The sequence below is a fragment of the Spermophilus citellus genome (genome assembly GCF_964194105.1).
Source record: "Spermophilus citellus genome assembly, chromosome: 7".
NCBI classification, from domain to species: Eukaryota; Metazoa; Chordata; class Mammalia; order Rodentia; family Sciuridae; genus Spermophilus; species Spermophilus citellus.
The window spans coordinates 35464495-35484331 of record NC_138188.1 but is presented as its reverse complement, the minus strand read 5'-3'; the positions used below and the strand labels follow the sequence as shown (position 1 = coordinate 35484331).

At 42.1% G+C, this 19837-nt stretch overlaps 1 protein-coding gene across 2 annotated transcripts in view; it reads right to left on the bottom strand.

The window, feature by feature from the left end:
* The window catches only part of CLDN18 (claudin 18), a gene marked incomplete at both ends in the record, with an annotated part of 33767 nt that overhangs the window by 2208 nt on the left and 11722 nt on the right, over positions 1-19837 (bottom strand). Inside the window, 3 exons of one of the 2 annotated variants that reach the window (XM_081302723.1) lie at positions 3334-3451; positions 4548-4712; positions 14671-14890. In XM_081302723.1, the coding sequence (XP_081158849.1) occupies positions 3334-3451; positions 4548-4712; positions 14671-14890 (503 nt within the window). Of the gene's footprint in view, positions 1-3333; positions 3452-4547; positions 4713-14670; positions 14891-19837 lie in introns of those variants that run through there. The other variant, XM_081302724.1, reaches the window with a different exon arrangement.

Here is a 19837-nt window from a genome sequence, read left to right as displayed (position 1 = left end):
TGGGGTGAGCAGTTTGCTCTGCCACACATTCTCCTACATTGCTATCTGGCAACTCCACTAGAGGTTCAAAGCAGTGGCTCCACCTGATCTTAGACTGGAATCTCCAAAGCCATGAACCAAAATAAACATTTTCTCTCCATAAGTTGATTATCTCAGGTGTTTCATTATAGTAATGGGAAGCTGACTAATATACCTTACAATCTTCCATGCAAGTAGGAGTATTATCTTCTGAAAGAATTAGATTGAAGTGATTGCTCATTTTTTTGTTCATTTGTTTACTCTTTTGTTCAACAAGTATTTGTTGAGATCCTGCTATGTGCACAGAACTTCCTTGATGCTGAGATATAGGGGATGAATGATGTAAGACTTGTGGGCAAGTGTAACATGTAGGGCAAAACTGAGCTCGGATCTTGAAAAAGTTCTGGGAGAAAATTTACACACAAGCTATTTAATTTCCTTTGGACTATGAAAAAGACATTTGGTTTGAGGACAGCTGCCTTGGAATGAATCCTGTCCTACCTCCTTATCCTACCTAGTGTTTCTGGGGGTTGAATGGCAGACCTGTAGTCTTCTCCTGGGGGGACCTTGTTGACTTTCATGGAGGCAGCCCTGGTCTCTCTGCCCTAACACAGACAGAGCCCCTGTCCTTGGTATCCCTATAATTTGGCTGAATGGCAACATAATGCTAATAATTTAACAATAATTGCTACCATTTATTGAGCCCTTACTGATATTGTGATAAATGTGTATTTCACTACTATCTCATTTAATTCTCATAAGAGTCAATGTCTTAGGATTTATCATTCTCATTTTACCAAAGAGAAGATTGAGGGTCAGAGAGGTTAAATAGCTCCTCCAAAGACTCAGGAAGGACTTGGCACTGTCGGGATTTAAATTCAGGTCACTCTGCCTTCAAAGTCCTCATTGTTAATTGTTAAACTGTATTCTCTTCTGTGATGGGAACAAGGTTCCTCTCCTCATCTTAGACACACTCTGTCAAAGTTAGCAAACTTAAATATTCACATGGGATAGGTGAGGAATTAAATGAGTGAAGTAGTTGGATATAAGAAAACATTTAATTTTCTTGATTCTTATTGGGAGGAGCCCCATAAACATGATGATAAATGAGGTACTGGGGACTTAGGTAAACTGAGAGTGTGATACCTCACTAAAAAGGAAAACTGCCTTTCAGCTGCAGAGATGGCTGCCCTCTGAGAATGAGGATCCAGTGCTGCCAGATATTAGGAGTTTTTTTTTTTTTATACAGAAAGCTGGAAAAATAGGTGTGTGTACGTGAATGTGCACATGTGTGCTGTGAAATCTGTCCAGGTGCTCATGGTGCTTTGCCCCTTCAATCACTCTGTGTGTCTCTTCCCAGCCTGTGCATGCTTTTGCCTTAACCTGCAGGTCCCTGAGGCTCTTCCTGGAGTTGTGGTTTTGAGTCAGCTCCTGAGGCCACTTTGCCCTTGTGACAGTACTGAGGCATGGAAGCCCATCTCTTTAGTCTGGGGTGGAGACCATCCTGAGGTGTGCCTAACCTACAGAGCTCCTGTGAGGACCAGCCTGACCTTGAGACTCATGCCTGGCTTCCCCTTTCCTGTCTTGCTTCGCTCCCTTCCTAACCAACCTTCCCTTTCTCCATGAACACTGCACAGGCACCTTCTCAGGATCCATTCTTGAGGATCCTAACCTGGAATGCTTTGAGTTTTAAAAGTTGATGATTAATTCAGATTATAAGATGAAAGAGTTAGGCTAATACAAAATACCTGCATGCCATTCATCACAGGTCTGCCATTCATCCCCCAGCAACACTAGGTAGGACAAGGAGGTAGGATAGAATTCTTCATTCCAAGGCAGCTGCCCTCAAACCAAATGCATGCTGTGCAGTATGAGAGTAGGCAGTTTGAAGCTCTGCTCCAGGGCTTAGGCTCTGCCAGTGTTGCAATGTGGCATCAACAGAGTTGGGGGACAGGTGAAGGAGGGGATATACAAATGGGGCATTGAACCCAAAGTCCCATCAAATGAGCTGCAAGGATGCTTCTTGTCAGCTGGGCGGTCTTGTGTGACTTCTGGAGAGAGAAAGTGAGGAGAAAGAAGAAAGGGGAAAGATAGCTGCCCAACCATGGAGAGAGAAGTTCAGAAGGCCTTTCAGAATCCAATCTTACTTATAGGACTGAAGTGGCCTGCCCAGAGGACAAGGTAGGTGCCCAGAAAACAAAGTGAAAGAGCAGTGGTGTCAGGTGTTTGCTGTGGGTACAGAGTGAGTGGTGGGTGTCTCCAAGCAGGTAGGCTTTTCTAAGTAGGATGGTCAAACATTCTGTTTTGCCTGTGATGGAGGAATTTCCCAGGAGGTGGGAATTCTAGGGCTAAAACTGGGAAAGTCCCAGGAGACCTTGAAGAACGTGGAGGAGGACAAGGGCAGCTTACAAGGACTGTACGTTTCTTATTCATAAAGCAAAGCAGAAGCATAGGTGGGGATTGGAGTTCCAGGGAGCCAGAGAGTAGTGTATTTATCACCTCCTCACACCCTACCTGTACCTCATGTTGGTGTGGCTGGAGAGATACCAAGTGCATCTACTGCAGAGAGGGGAGGTCACTTTGATGTACTATTTATATCATTCTCCCCTAACAAGATCTTCTCCTTTAGGATTTCACCATTGTTTCTTGTTATCCAGCATATTCATTTGAAGTGGCTAAGTGAATATAGGTGTTGGTATTGCTTTTCCATCCTTTTAAAGTTCTACCCTTATTTGGGCCCCAAATTATAGAATGGTTTCAATTCCCTCTGCTAGACTCTGACCTCCATAAAAGAAGGGACTTGTCTGTATCTCCAGCACTGAGAACACTTCCTGGCTCATAGGTGCCCAACACATTTGCAGGATGAATGAATGAATGAGGTAAAGAGGCTGTTGTATAAGGAAGAAACATCCCTTTTCTTACCTTGCTCATTTCTATTCAGGCTTTACCTGTCCCTAGCCAGGTTCTCATTATGGACTGTAGATGTAAGTTGGTGTTCATTTACATGCCTGGGTTAATAGTGCCTGTTTCATTGCCACTACAATGGGGCCTGTGTAAGAGTGTTAGATAAATACTGTGAACTGTCACTGTATTTCAATGCAAATGTCAGATCAGCCTTAAGTCATATCACCAAGGATATTTCACTGAAATGAAGTTTATGAATTTACAGATTATTCTTGATTTATGATATGGCATGGTTGCCTGTGATAAATTTTTGCTATTTCAGGCACTGACAGTCACATTAGGCACATGTGTTTAATCAGATTCTTAAAAAGTATTCACCATGGAATTTGGAGACATGGATTAGGAATTTACCTGGTCTGAACAGTCTGTACCATCCCACCCATGGTGCCGTACATGCTAGCCGAGGACATCCAGAAGTTAGTAACCAGCATGTTGGCAAACACGGACACGCCAATAATTGCACACACACCTGTGGGCAAAGAACAAGAAAGCTCCAGAGTCAGCTTTAAGAGAATGCAATATTTCTGAGAAAGTTTATGCTTACAAGAGTTTAGATGAGCAGGCTGCAGACTGTTTTTCTCCTAAAAAAGAATGATCAATCCAACCATTGATTATTGAATTCCTGTTATGTGCTAGACCATGGGCTAGGTGCTTATCTGGAAGGATGTGTTTGTGTGTGTGTGTGTGTGTGTGTGTGTGTGCGCGCGCGCGTGCATGCACAGAAAGAGATATTCCATGCATGTTGGAACCAAGGATAATAGTTCAAATGCTTTGGATCTGATCTTGATAATGTAAAAGCTTGTCCCTTGTTAGAGCCTCAACAAGAAGCCTTTTAAGGATCCAGTCACGTGACTACCTTAGGGTTGAGCCTCTTAGGTTTGGGTTGGGGTGATGGCTAAGAGAGACAGTTATGGTTTGGATCTGAAGATCCTCTCATATGTTGCAGGTTTAGTCGGCAGTGCAGCAAATTTGGGAAGTGATTGGTACCATGAGGGCTTTGACGACATCAGTAAGTTAATCCACTGATGGATTAATAATTTAAGACATTAGTGGGAGGTGGTGGAAACTTCAGGAAGTGGGGCCTTGTTGGAGGAAGTAGTTACTGGGGGCATGTTCTGGAAGGGTGTATCTTGTCCTTGGCCCTTCGTCTCTCTCTTTGTGTCGCTCTGATTCCAGCCTGTTATGGTGTAAACAGCTTTGCTCTACCATACCTTCCACCATGTTTTGCTTTACCTCAAGCTCAAAGCAATAGAGCAGAACAGGCATGGACTGAAACCTCTAAAACCAAGAGGAAAATAAATCTTTCCTCTTATATGTTGTTTTTCCTCAATATTTGTGACAGTGATGAAAAGCTGACTAATGCTAGGATCTTAGCATTCATGATGGTTCTGTAAAGTATAATTAGGGTTCCACACTCAGATCTTGAATCCCAGTGTCAAAGGGTCTGAACCATATTCCATAGGAGGGAGGAGGCACATTTTCTCTACCACAATGATTCTTTTTTTTTTTTTTTTTTTTTTTTTACATTCTCAGAAGTGTGTTTGAGACCGGGAATTCATGTTTACCTGAGATAATGAACACAATTCCGGAGGTCAGTGTCATTTTGGCCTTGGCAGAGTCCTCCATGTTGCCGATGCGGATGCACTTCAGGGCAAAGATGGACACCAGGAGGCCGATGACACCCAGTACTATGCCCACAATCATTAGGGCCCGCACTGCTTGCAGCATGGCTGTGGGACAAGGGCGAGACACAAGTAGACAAATTAGACCACCCCAACACAGATGATTAGGCTCTGGGCTTATAAAACAGCAACCACAACTAACCAGCACCTCTGAGGAATAGCATGTCCATTAGCTGGGAACCCCATCATTGTCAAAGATGTGGAACTGTAGGAAAAAATGCAAAACATGTCACATGTTTTGAAATGCTAACCCATAAGACCTTATCTTCAGTGGAGAGTTTGCACCCCTCAGGGGTCACAGTGAGCGCAGTGGACTGATGAAGGATATGGACACAGATGTGTATCAAAGGAGAAAATTATGGATGGTTGGAATTGGGAGGACACTTAGAATTTATCTACTTCAGTTTCAAACTTGATAATTTGAGGTCCAGAAAGGGAAAATGATTTGTCTAAAGTAGTAGTTAAATTATTGTAGAGACTACAGTGAAACCATATTGCTTTCACTCTTAACCAGAATCTCTTTCTTCTCTTGTCTTTCCATTTGAGTTCAAAGTGTCATATAGTTGTGTCCACTTGAGGAAAATTCACTATTACTTTATAGTATGAAGCCAAGGTTACTAAGTGGGAAGTCAAGAGCACACCACTTTTGTCTATTTCTAAAAACAACTATGAAGGTCATGGTAAGCTGTAGGTTTCAGATATATGTAAAGAAGATCAGTATATCAATACCAGGCCTTTCAATATGTTTACCACAGCTTATCAGTAGTCCCCATTCTAAAAATCATTTTTTTTTAAAGCTGTAAATCCTGCTGGATCCTCCCATAGTGACCACACCCCAGATATGTTCAATATTGTTTCTAGTGCATCCTTTAAAGAGCAGCGGCTATCACAACACTTATTTAGTGAATCCCCACAGGTGGGCATGGGATGACAGTAGTTAACAGGTCAGATCCGCCTCTGGTCTCAGAGTTTTTGACAAAAGTGTGGAACGACAGTCATTACGCATGTCTGTTACAGGTCTGATGAATTTTATAAGGAAGACAAATTAGTTCTTGGTGTCTTCCAGAGGGCAGGTCTGCTAACTTGGGTCAGTCTGCTTGACTTGACCACAGAGCTGTGTAGATATACAATGATCTGAACACCAATTGTTCTAGCACTCCAGGATATACCTTTCTCTTCCCTGAAGCATATGACTCCTGAAGGAGCTGCCAAGTCTCACATCTGTGCTTTTCAAAATTTTAGTTTCTGTGCTGTCACAAATTGATGCCCTTGGCAAAATACAAAATTACTTGCTTGAGTGTCACAGAAATGTCAAATTATTGTAAAAGTTTCGAAATGTTTATTTTCAGTTTTGGTAACAGAATTGTTCATTTGTGGCATTAAGACTAGACACAAGAACCTGTCCCCAAGAGGGGATGGATAACAACAGCTTGTGCAGCAGTGTGGTCCACAGGACACATTTTGAATAGTACTGTTGACCCTGATCTTTCAAGCAACAACATAGTATCTTGTCCCTTGACCACAGTAAGGTAACTCAGCATGGGCATTTGACTCAAACTGCACAGAGGAGACCCTTATGCATGATGTGTGTACTTTGGACACAGACAGCATCAGGTCAGTCCCTCTCCAGGGGCTGAAGAACTAATGCATGGGGCTGGGAACCCAGAGTTTCTATCAGATGGAGAAAGCTGTTGTATAATGACAACCAGATGAAAGTCAAGAGGTAGGTACAGTCCTGATAGTTGAGCTCTGGGATCCAGCAATTCCTGAAACCCAAGCACATTCTTTCCTTGGGATCCAGGAGCTATCACAGTATCATTATTTTTAAAAATCCCCTTATCTATTGAAACTAATTTATGTTGGGGTTCTAACTTGTGAAAGATAGTTTCCTCAGTGTCTAGAAATGCTAACCTATAAGACTTTATCTTCAATGGAGATTTTGCACCCCTCAAGGGTCACAGTGAGCACAGTGTTGCTGAAACCTCTTGGGGACAGGTTCTTGTGTCTAGTCTTAATGCCACAAATGCACCAATCCCACAATGTGGAGTCAGAGAAGGGTAAAGGAATTGGTTTTCTTCTATTTGAAATAGCTGATTTTTTCCCCCAATTACATAAGAAGTAAATGGTCATTATAAAAATTGAAGACCCTATAGAAAACCATAAACTGGGATAAAACCTCAAACCTCTTTATCTCACCTCTTGGAGATAACTTTTAATATCTTGGCAAGTAGTGTTCCAGGAAGGCGTTTTTTAAAAAGAAGAAAAAAGCCCAGTGAAGGTCACACTACTACTCAGACCCAGTAGAAATGCAGATGGTTAAAGACCTTGCAAAACTGTAGTAATAAGGGGGCTGTTGGGTATACCCAAAGGAGGTGTCTTTCTTGCCCTCAGTGAGCCCAGTTAATGATGCCCTGGCAGAATTCAACTTGGGAATGGAAAAAAACAAACAAAACCCAGAGAAATACTTAATAATATTTTTCTCTTTGGGAACACTGGGGGACCTGGCCACACTGCTGCAGGCAAAAGACTCAGAGGATGCTGTAAACTGAACAGGAGGCCCTGTCCTGCCCTCATTGTCATTGCCAATTGCTACATTTGACTGAAAACTATTAGGAGCTTTTCAGACATTAAAAATTTCAATCCACATTTAAAAAACCCTGTAATGCAGATAATAATATTAACTCCATTTTATAGTCGAAGAAGTTGAGACTCAGAAGTGAAGTCACTTGTTCAAGGACACACACCAAGGGAAAGGCTGATCTGGGGTTCCAAATAAATTGCAGAGCTGTCTCCAAATCTTTCTTTCTCATCACAGCACATGACTCTGAGGTACTTCACTCTGGAAAAACAGGTACTGAGTCCTGGTACAGGGATCACAAAACTAATAGAATGTATTCTCCAAAGTTGGAGATGTGACCAGAAAATGTCATAATCTAAATCAATGCTAAAAATGTATAAAGGACATTCTCCCAGAATCATCTCAGGGAATAACCTATCCTGGGAGATAATTTGTAAATGTGGTACTCAAGATGAGGGCATTCCCATCTGACTAATCACCTTGGAAAGATTTCCATCTCAGGCAACAGCCAATGCCAGTGGTGTAGCCATAAACTCTAAGGTGTGTATCACAAAGCAATGTGTCATGATGTAGGAATTGGCAGTCAATGAGATATATTGAAAAAGAAGAGGGAGATCATGCAGAATTTGCTGAAGTGGTTTCTGCAAATGCAAGCATGGATCTTTTACTTGTGTATTCATTTATATCTTTGTGTGTTCAAGATAGCACACATTGGCACACTCTTCATATTATCAATTAATATACACTCACCCATGAATTCATTTATTCATCAAGTATTTTAAAGCTCAAATACTCTGCAGTGCCTTTTGCCAGATGCTGTAGAGGGTCTAAAGTTTCATGAGAAATAATTTCTGCCTTCATGCCTTTTAAAACCTGAGAAGATTTTATTTTTACTGTAGGTACTAACCTCAAATTTCTTTTCACTTTGAGAGTACCTTGGCTGAGTAACCCAAAAGAACCACTTGGTGACAGTAGCTCAGGGGGTGGTCCTTGTTCTCTTCAACATACTCAGTTAAACTACACATCAGCCCTGTGGTTCAGGACAGAGATGTAGAGGACATTTGTGGCACAGCCCCTGCCTTCAGGAAACAGCCTCAGAGCTATCCTGTGTTTATATGTAACTCTTATGAAACTGGATACTTGGAAAAAGAAATAATGTAGTCATCCCTCCATCTTGTTTCCATTGGCCTCTTACAAACTTCAACTCTACCCAGGATCCTGTTAGAAGTTTAAAAATCTGTTCTAGTTTTAATAGTTTTAAGCCTGAAGATTTACAGCGGAAAAAAAAAATTATTCCTTTTGAAAAGCACTTGTCAAGGTATCTGGTTAAAATAAAACAACCAAAAGCAAGCAAATAAGCAAGTAACCAGCCAAATGAAAAATAACTAACCAAGTGAGGTATCTTTTTCTCATTCTATGGGAAATTACACTTATGCCCACCCTCGGCAAGGGACTCTCTATTGATTGCATGATTTTAACATTTGTTCCAGAACACAACATGTGTATGCTGTGGCTGTGGCTGAAGGATCTGGTATTCCCTGACATTGCTGGATGGGAACTAGTGGGGATGCTGGTAGGTGGGAGGTGAAGCACTGTGGTTTTGCCAGTGTGGAGAGTTGGCTACTGGTGTGCTCTCCTGCCTTTTCTGGTCAAGTATGCATAAGACTTCATTGCTTTCCTGTTCTCTTTAGACCTCTAAATTTCTCATGAACCCTGAATCCTGCTTTGAATCAGAGGTCCACTATGATCCTGAGTTCCTTTTCATTTTAGAAACTCTTTCTAGCTTACTTTTGTCCCATTGTAAGTCTGTGGTTAGAAAAGATGCAACATTGTTTTATAACTTGTGTGGCCACGGTTCGAACCAGAAGTCTGTGCTTGTGTGCTTGGGCAGATGGACCAAGATCTTACCTGCTTTGGAAATCAAGGCCCTTGAAGAGTTCTTTGAGGAATGGGAACTCTGCTGGGAACAGGTGTCAGGAAATGGGGGGAAATGTGCCCTGCTAATCATTGCTAGAGACCCTTAATCCTAATAGTAATGATCCTGGAGAGCTGCAGCATAGTGCTTTGAAGTTCCCTACCAGCTGGAAGATTCTGCCACCTGGGATTCAAATTTTTCTCCATTAATAGATAAACAGAGAAACTGCCCTGGAACAGGTAGGTTTCTCTTTTCAGCATTCTCTTATTTGATATTCTGATCAAGAGGGCTGGTCTTATCAGCTGATAACAAGGGAGTTAACTGGCTCTGGAGCCTGATTCCCTGCACGAAGGTGTGACTCCTGCATTCCCAGTGAGTAAGGAGGTGTTATCGAACCTGAAGGGCGGGCAGGATTCAGGCTGAAAAGAGTAAACAGAAAAAAGGGAACTCAGTGTTCCCTCTTGCAAAATATCTCATTCTGCTAAAGTAGCAGTGGACTGACAGGTGAGGTGCACTCAGGTGTGATTCTCAGTGTTGGCCGCACCTGAGCATCCGTTGGGAGACACTTTAAAGAAATCGTAATGTTTGACCTCACTCTTAGAGACTTTCATTTAGTTGTTTGATAATATTAGATTTCAAGGAATAATGTAGGAAAAAAGAAGGGGTCATAGTGGGAATTTGAGAGGAATGAGTTCCAGGGCTGGCAGCACTGAGCTGGCGGAGATTGGGGTTGATGAGGTAGCCATTCACTGGGAGCCAGAGGTCTGGGCTGGGGCCTTGGTGGGGCAGGGAGAAGACCCACATCTCCAGGCTTGACCTCAGAGTAAAGGCAGGGAGGGCTGGTGGGAGGAGAACAAAGAGGGGAGTCTGAGGCTGACCCCAGAAAATTGGCCCTTCAGAAGAAGGTGGAAGAGCTTAGACTTTCCAGAGATCTCAAGGAACCCACAGGGAAGTCCTTCATGTCTCATGAAAACCTGTAGAATAATGTGATGCCACATGAATGTCATTAGGCAAGCCATTTGACCCCACCAAGGTCTGTTTCCTCAACTCCGGAGTGGAATGAAGATATGTCTTGCTTTAAGATGTTGTGATGATCAGATGCCACTTCAGCCAGGCTTGATAAGTATCCATTTTTTTCTGTTTCCCAAAAGAACATGTTCCTTGCCAAACCTCTTGCTTTTGCCTTTATTTTTTTTTTAGTTGTAGGTGTACACAATACCTTTATTTATTTATTTATTTTTATGTGGTGCTTAGAATCGAACCCATTGCCTCGCACATGCTAGGCAGGTGCTCTACCACTGAGCCATGACTCCAACCCTTCCTTGCCTTTGCCTTTTAATGACTGTACACAAACCTAATCCTCTCACATGGTGATAAAATCAGGCTGAGTATTTGAAACGGTTTTGGGTGTGGGATTGTGGTGATTGAGAGGGGAAGAAGTTTGAGAAGAGGAGGAGGAAGAAGAAGGCTGGACCTAGTGGCACCAGGAGGGGATCAGGATAATCAGCCACAAGATCTGGCTGGCGATGAGCAGGGGAGCCAGCTGATGGTGACGCAGTGTTAGCCACAACTTATCAGTGACTTAAAGTTTGTCCTTTTACACAAACTGAGTCCCTAGAAGTGTTTCTCCTGGATTTTGGTAGAATCCTGTTCCTGTGACTCAGACAAGTGAGACTGGGGTATACCTCTGAGTGGCTGCTGGGAATCATTCCCTGTTCTAATGACCCATTCCAGCCAAACTTTTCACAGTACAACCAGGAGGTAGGATGTAGAGCAGCACACATCTTCCCCACCCCAGCCCTGTCACCTGTTGTGCCCCATGCTAGGTGTTGTAGGAGATGCAAGACAGGTACCCAGGATCCTCTGGTCACACACTAACTGATAGAAGACCAACAGCTTCCAAGAGCCCCTACATGTATAGTAGCAGGACCTTACATTCATGTTTGCTGTCCTCAAAATTCAATTGGGGAAGTCCTTCCTCTTATCTCACTGTGTCCTAAATTTCTTTTAAAAGAGCCCAGATTATCTCCCATTGTGGATTTGAAACATTTCAAGACTCCTTGGGGAGCAACTGTGTCTCTTCTCTGTAAGCTCTTTGGCCTGACTGTAATAAAATTACCTTGTATTACCAAATCTTCCTTCTTTTCCTTCCTTCCTTTTTTTTTTTTAGAAAAATTGTGCTTTTTTCTGTGATTGTATTCATTTGATATTAAGAGCTGGGGAATTTTTATAATACAGAAACTCATCTCAAACCCTACCTTCTTCCTTATTTCAGGCCACACCCATCAAAATGTCTGTCACTCACACATAGTATATTGCATCAGATGATATTTTACACACAGCAGAATTCAACAGCATTTGTCTGAAAAATTAATATAAATTAATGCATGTCCTCTTTTGCACTGTCATTGGCGTTGATCATTTGATGTTCAAGGAAGTTCTTGCAGAACTGAAATTAGCCTTGTGGATAAAGTTCAGCCTAGGCAGTTAGTATTCAAAGAGTCCCTGTGGCATAGGCAGTTGATGTGCACCAAATAGCTGTATGCTGCTATGTCTCCCAATTTCCAGGGCCACAAGGCTAGTTCTGGACAATGTACTGTGTTTGGGTGTCACTTGCAGGCCAAGGTGATTAGGAGCAGTTGTACCCCCTTCAGGACTTTCTGGTCTTGCTCCACTTTCTTTGAATAGTATAGATACCAGGAGGTTGCTCTTCCCATAATAAACTTGTGGCAGGAAGTAAACTTTTGTGTGTGGTTAAGCCACTGAGATATTTAGATTTGTTGCAGTAGCTGACCTTAACTACTCTGATTAATGAAGTCCCTGACATTCTAGTTCCTGTAATGTAGTAGGTGTCCCAAAGATATTTGTTTAATATATGATTGAACTAATAATGAATTTGTTTTAGGCAGGAGGAGGAACAAGTTCCTTTCTATACATGGAATCATAGTTGCAAAAACTGTAGTACAAAGTCCTGTTTTGGGGGAAACTCTTTACCTGTTATTAGTTCACATAGTAGTTTATTAGTTAAAATAAACTACTCTTATTATTTAGTTCAGCTTAGTGTAACAACCATTTGCTGAATACTCATCCATTCAGCCCTATGCTGGGAACTGGGGAAAGAATTCTTGTTTAGCTAACAGACCCTGTAAAGCAGAAGCTGAAGAGACAAATGTACAATAACCAAGTTAGTAGCTAAGGTTCATACTTGAGCAGAACCCCCTTAGTGAGGCCATCCTGACATTCCCCTCCTGACACTTCCTATGGTTAACCTTTTCTTCCTGGAGCTCCATACATTATAACAGGTATTGTCTTTGCTTTGATATACTTTTAAGACATGCTCATGCCTGTCTTCTTGACTGGTGTTTATAGGTGCTGACAGGGCTGTTTTGGGGTCGTGTTCATTCTGCAGGTAGGCAATAAATGCCTCTTAGATTAGTGAGCAAAGGCTTGAGGAGTGCATATGCTCAATCCTGTAAGAGTGCTCTGGTTTTTCTCTGATTTGTGAGATTCTATTTAATCTGAGAATGTGAGAAGACTTCAGGAAAGATTGGTGGAGAGGGCAGTTGCGGTGGTGAAGCAGGGCATTTTGGGGAGTGGCATCAATGGGTCTAGGAAGAGAAGTCAAGGAAGGTAGGTGAAGGAAGTGGGATGGCACTGGTGTTAGGCTGTCATGTCTGTACCCAGTTAATCTGGGAACCAAGAATCATGAAAGGTGCTTGGACTTTGAAATGTGTGAGGAGGTGAGAACTGAGACTGAGAGTTGGTGACTGAAGATTCCCCCAACCTTGATCCATAGTCAAAGGAGCAAATGCTTTAAAGAGATGAAGGACAGTTTGAGAAAGGTGATGAGTGAGAAGTGATGGAAAATTTTAGTCTTTGAATCTGGTTGTCAGTGACCCAGGAGGGACATAGAACTTGACAATGATCAGAATCAAGAGTATATTTTCTAGGAAGGGAGGATAGAGCATAAGGGAGAAGGGAGAAAGAAGGAGGGAGAAGGAAAGAGGCCCATCAACAGGGCATGCTTCCAGGTGGCGTGGTATGGGGCCTACAGAGCCAGTGGAGGGTTGGCCTTGGGTTGGAGAGGGGAGGAGGTCTAGTCCCACACAGTAGAATTATCAAGAGGCAGAGAGAGATTGAGTGGACTCACTAAGGATAGGATTCCCTCCGGGTAGTGGCAATGAGGTTTGGCCATTTATGGGAGTATCTGGAAGCTTCCATGTGTGAAATTGTGATGCAGAGAAAGTGAGAGATTAGTAATATTTGGTGGGGCCTAGGGAAAAGGTCACTGAGCATGAAATCATGGGATGTTATGCTTTAGTTTTGAATATGAGGTCAATCTTTTTTCTTCACCTAGTAATTAAAATTAGGGGTAGCCATCCATGTCTTACATGTCCTCCCTCTGACCTCTCCCCTCATTATATAGCACAATCACTGGTGACTCTAGCTTTCTTGCCTCTGGCCAGGTTCTACCCCACTTGCTTTCATGGAGTCAGTGATCTTATTGATCCTGCAATGAGTGGCTTCCACACATGGACTAAATAACTCAATTCTTATAGTCTGACACCTATCTTCTACTTCTTTCTGAAAATGAACATTAATTAGTTGAATGGTTTTTTTGCAATTCAATTTCAAGGACTCCACATTCTCTTTACAATTTCTTGCAAATTTATTTCCATCTACCTGGTTACAAGGTACTTGTTTCAAAGACACATATTTTGGTCACCGCTTGGATCCACTGATTAAGTTGCCCTATTTTTTTAATTTGCTTTTTAAAAAATAAATACAGATAGACCTCCTATAATATCCAGAATGCAAAGTTGCTATGACGTATATTTGAAATAATTATCTTCATTAGAAACAAGGTTTAACTTATTCTATCCTTGAGGATGAAAGGATATCACATTTGTAATTATATTTTCATGCTGACATCACTATAATCATAATTTTATCTTCTGACACATTGATTATTAGGAAGAACATACCTGATGTTCTTAATTTCAAATGCAGAAAAAGGAAATTATAATGTAATGGTAATATTTTTGGCACTTATAGAGACTTCACCTTTTCAAAGAAAAATTTAGTTGGATTGAATATAATTAAATTAGTCCTTGATAAACTTTTATGCCTCTAACAAAAGACTTAACATCCTCCTTCCCCACTCCCAGGTCTGTGCAGGCAGAAGTGAGTCACATGCACAGGGAAGCAAACAATTTATTTTCACCTGGAGAAACAGTTTATTCTAGGTTATCACCAGCCAGCTCTTACAATAGACCTGTTCTTCTGGTGGCCTGCCTCCTTACTTGCAATTCCTTCAACTTGGTATGGTTTCCCTCATTTTTCCTATTGCTCTCTTTGACAGAGAGCCAACTTCTATTATTTACACCTTTTTTCCTGGGCCAGAGTGGCCAGGGTCACCTGCAGAGGCAGGAGTGTGGCTCACTCTGGGCAGCAGGATGGATAGCTGCTTGGCCTGTGCTCGCTGGGTCCTGCCCACGGTGCATGGTGCCTACCTGGAAGGCCCAGGATGGTGTAGTAGGGCCGACACTCGGTGAACCCGGAGCTCTGCCTCACGCAGCTCCTCCAGAGTCCTTGATACTGGAACACGGCGGTGACTGGGTTGTCATACAGGTCCTGGGTGCTCCACATGTCCATCTCCGTGGCAGCGATGCAGCCCGCCAGACCCAGGAGGGACAGGAGGAACCCCACCACTTGGCACGCGGTGGTGGACATGGCCTCAGCACGCTCGCCCTGTGGTGCTACCAGGGAGAAGCTGCCGCCCTCCTGCTGCCCAAGCTGTGCACCGACCTGCGCCTGAGGGGACCTCCGCTAATCAGATGGTTTCCCTTGGCGCTCAGTGTTTGCTCACTCTGTTTTCCTTAGATAGTTCAGTTTCACTCCTCATTCAAGGGCATTATTTTTTCATTTGTTAGGGAAGCAGCCCCAAGAGGCACTTGTCTGGCTGAGCCACACAGCCCCAGTGGATTCGAGTACTGGGTGGGCTGATTGGACAGGACTCCCTCCTCAGGGGTGGTACCAGCCTCCCCAACCCCAGCTCTGGCTTAACCCCAAATAGGCCACCATATATGGAAAACACTGACATGCCCACTACCACTGAGAGCATCACTTGAGACCACTCTGTCTGACCTCATTTAAAATAAAAAAGACCTAGGAAGCTCCCACCTAGCTCCGCCTTAAACCAGAGCTTGGCCACTCCCATATTACCCTTCACTTACACCTTTCCATTTTGATCTTACAGAAATGGGCAGGCCAAGTGTTATTATTCCCAAATGTTCTTTAGATGAGTAAATGAAGTGAAAGTAGGCTAAGGAATGTGTCCAAGTGCCTTGATGCACAGATGCTTGAAGGACGGCCAAGGTGGGGTTCCCACTTTGACTTCCAGTCTAGCTCTCCTCTGTTTTTATGAGCAGTGGAGAGGGGCAGGCAAAGTTATCTCTACTTGTGAGAACAGGAAACCAGGGCCTAGAGACATGCTCTCTTCACAGGTACTGGAACTGAAATGAGAAGCCAGGAATACCTTGACCTCCATCTTGTTCTGTCACTCATGTCACAAGAATCAGGTGAGGGTCAAGAAAGGGACAGAGAAGGTGCTATGAAGGTCCAAGGAGGGGCCAAGGATAATTGGGCTAAGGACCCTGACCTGGTCACTGAGAGACTTAAGATCTACTCTTTTTTTTTTTTTTTTTTTTGGTGCTGGGGATTGAACCCAGGGCCTTGTGCATATAAGGCAAGCACTCTACCAACTAAGCCAAATCCCCAGCCCTTAAGATCTACTCTTGGCAATGTCACTAGCACCTGGTGTGTTGGTGGTCTAGTCCTTGTAGGTCAGGTTCTTCATTGTAACTGAGGACTAATGGAGAACACTTTCAGATCTCACACACTGTCTTTTACATTTGTAGAAAGGCTTCCACTTTAGTGGTCCAAATAATAGAAACTGTAAAATCCCAGTAAAAAGCACGTGGCTGAAGAGATCAGGTGTTGGGTTCTGTCTCTACAACACAATTCTCTTAAGAGAATTGATCAACTGGCTGATTCCTGAGGGTCATGTATGTCTGGTCTCTGAATTCAGAGTCATTTTAATTAGATCTCTGCAAATCTGGATTTCAAGGCCCTGAAATATATGTACACATACATGCCCCCTTCCCTCAATCTCTAACCATGACAGATTCTCCAGGAAATGAGCCCTTTTGTCTGGACATTTCAATGTTATCTTGGGTGCACCCAGCCATTGCTTTCATGACTTTATTCCCAGCAAACAGAGAAGGCAAATAATCTGAATGGAGGCAACATTACCCTCAACTGCACACCTTACCTGTGATCAGTGTTGATAGAGAATGAAGCATGAGTCAGAAGACCCCAAATAAGGGCACAAGGAAGAGTTATATGACTTAAAGTGAAACTGTGCTGATGTCTGCGTGTTCCCTGAGCTGAGCTACAAAATGCTAAATGGCAGGGAAGGGGCAACCAGAAATGACACTGGTTTCTGCTGGTGGACAGGGATTGACCAGTTAAATTGGTTAAGTGTTGTTGGAATAATTCAGAAATTATTTTGATACTCTTTCCATGGTCAGGGCCATCTTACTTTTCATTGAATCAAGAGGCAGTCTTTTTTTTTTTTTTTTTTTTGTGCTGAGGATTGAATCCAGGGATGCTTAACTACTGAGCTACATCCTCTGCCTTTTTTTTATTGTTGGTTGTTCAAAACATTACATAGTTCTTGATATATCATATTTCACACTTTGATTCAAGTGGGTTATGAACTCCCATTTTTACCCCGCATACAGATTGCAGAATCACATCAGTTACACTTCCATTGATTTACATATTGACGTACTCATGTCTGTTGTATTCTGCTGCCTTTCCTATCCTCTACTATCCCCCCTCCCCTCCCCTCCCCTCTTCTCTCCTCTCTCTACCCCCTCTACTGTAATTCATTCCTCCCCCTTGTATTATATTTCCCTTTCCCCTCACTTCCTCTTGTATGTAATTTTGTATAACCCTGGGGGTCTCCTTCCATTTCCATGCAATTTCCCTTCTCTCTCCCTTTCCCTCCCACCTCTCATCCTTGTTTAATGTTGGTCTTCTTCTTGTGCTCTTCTTCCCTAGTCTGTTCTTAGTTACTCTCCTTATATCAAAGAAGACATTTGGCATTTGTTTTTTAGGGCTTGGCTAGCTTCACTTAGCATAATCTGCTCTAATGCCATCCATTTCCCTCCAAATTCTATGATTTTGTCATTTTTTAGTGCAGAGTAATACTCCATTGTGTATAAATGCCACATTTTTTTTTATCCATTCGTCTATTGAAGGGCATCTAGGTTGGTTCCACAGTCTTGCTATTGTGAATTGTGCTGCTATGAACATCGATGTAGCAGTGTCCCTGTAGCATGCTCTTTTTAGGTCTTTAGGGAATAGACCGAGAAGGGGAATAGCTGGGTCAAATGGTGGTTCCATTCCCAGCTTTCCAAGAAATCTCCATACTGCTTTCCAAATTGGCTGCACCAATTTGCAGTCCCACCAACAATGTACAAGTGTACCCTTTGCCCCACATCCTCGCCAGCACTTGTTGTTGTTTGACTTCATAATGGCTGCCAATCTTACTGGAGTGAGATGGTATCTTAGGGTGGTTTTGATTTGCATTTCTCTGACTGCTAGAGATGGTGAGCATTTTTCCATGTACTTGTTGATTGATTGTATATCCTCCTCTGAGAAGTGTCTGTTCAGATCCTTGGCCCATTTGTTGATTGGGTTATTTGTTATCTTATTGTCTAATTTTTTGAGTTCTTTATATACTCTGGATATTAGGGCTCTATCTGAAGTGTGAGGAGTAAAGATTTGTTCCTATGATGTAGGCTCCCTATTTACCTCTCTTATTGTTTCTTTTCCTGAGAAAAAACTTTTTAGTTTGAGTAAGTCCCATTTGTTGATTCTAGATGTTAACTCTTGTGCTATGGGTGTCCTATTGAGGAATTTGGAGCCCGACCCCACAGTATGTAGGTCGTAGCCAACTTTTTCTTCTATCAGATGCCATGTCTCTGATTTGATATCAAGCTCCTTGATCCATTTTGAGTTAACTTTTTTGCATGGCGAGAGAAAGGGATTCAGTTTCATTTTGTTGCATATGGATTTCCAGTTTTCCCAGCACCATTTGTTGAAGATGCTATCCTTCCTCCATTTCATGCTTTTAGCCCCTTTATCAAATATAAGAAAGTTGTAGTTTTGTGGGTTGGTTACTGTGTCCTCTATTCTGTACCATTGGTCCACCCGCCTGTTTTGGTACCAGTGCCATGCTGTTTTTGTTACTATTGCTCTGTAGTATAGTTTGAAGTCTGGTATCGCTATAGCACCTGATTCACACTTCCTGCTTAGCATTGTTTTTGCTATTCTGGGTCTTTTATTCTTCCATATGAATTTCATGATTGTTTTATCTATTTCTACAAGAAATGCCGTTGGGATTTTGATTGGCATTGCATTAAACCTATAGAGAACTTTTGGTAATATTGCCATTTTGATGATGTTAGTTCTGCCTATCCATGAACAGGGTATATTTTTCCATCTTCTAAGATCTTCTTCAATTTCTCTCTTTAGGGTTCTGTAGTTTTCATCGTATAAGTCTTTCACCTCTTTTGTTAGGTTGATTCCCAAGTATTTTATTATTTTTGAGGATATTGTGAATGGAGTGGTTGTCCTCATTTCCATTTCAGAGGATTTGTCGCTGATATACAGGAATGCCTTTGATTTATGTGTGTTGATTTTATATCCTGCCACTTTGCTGAATTCATTTATTAGCTCTAATAGTTTCTTTGTAGACCCTTTTGGGTCTGCTAGGTTTAGAATCATGTCATCTGCAAATAGTGATAATTTAAGTTCTTCTTTTCCTATTTTTATGCCTTTAATTTCTTTCGTCTAATTGCTCTGGCCAGTGTTTCGAGAACTATGTTGAACAGAAGTGGTGAGAGAGGGCATCCCTGTCTTGTTCCAGATTTTAGAGGGAATGCCTTCAATTTTTCTCCATTCAGAATGATGCTAGCCTGAGGCTTAGCATAGATTGCTTTTACAATGTTGAGGGATGTTCCTGTTATCCCTAGTTTTTCTAATGTTTTGAACATAAAGGGATGCTGTACTTTGTTGAATGCTTTTTCTGCATCTATCGAGATGATCATATGGTTCTTATTTTTAAGTGGTGAATAACATTTATTGATTTCCGTATATTGAACCAGCCTTGCATCCCAGGGATGAATCCTACTTGATCATGGTGCACAATTTTTTTGATATGTTTTTGTATCCGATTTGCCAGAATTTTATTGAGGACTTTTGCATCTAGGTTCATTAGAGATATTGGTCTGTAGTTTTCTTTCTTTGAGGTGTCTTTGTCTGGTTTCGGAATCAGGGTGATGTTGGCCTCGTAGAATGAATTTGGAAGTTCTCCCTCTTTTTCTATTTCCTGAAATAGCTTGAAAAGTATTGGTATTAGTTCCTCTTTAAAGGTTTTGTAAAACTCTGCTGTATACCCATCCGGTCCTGGGCTTTTCTTAGATGGTAATCTTTTGATGGTTTCTTCTATTTCCTCAATTGATATTGGTCTGTTTAGGTTGTCTATATCCTCCTGACTCAATCTGGGCAGATTATATGACTTAAGAAATTTATCGATGCCTTCACTAT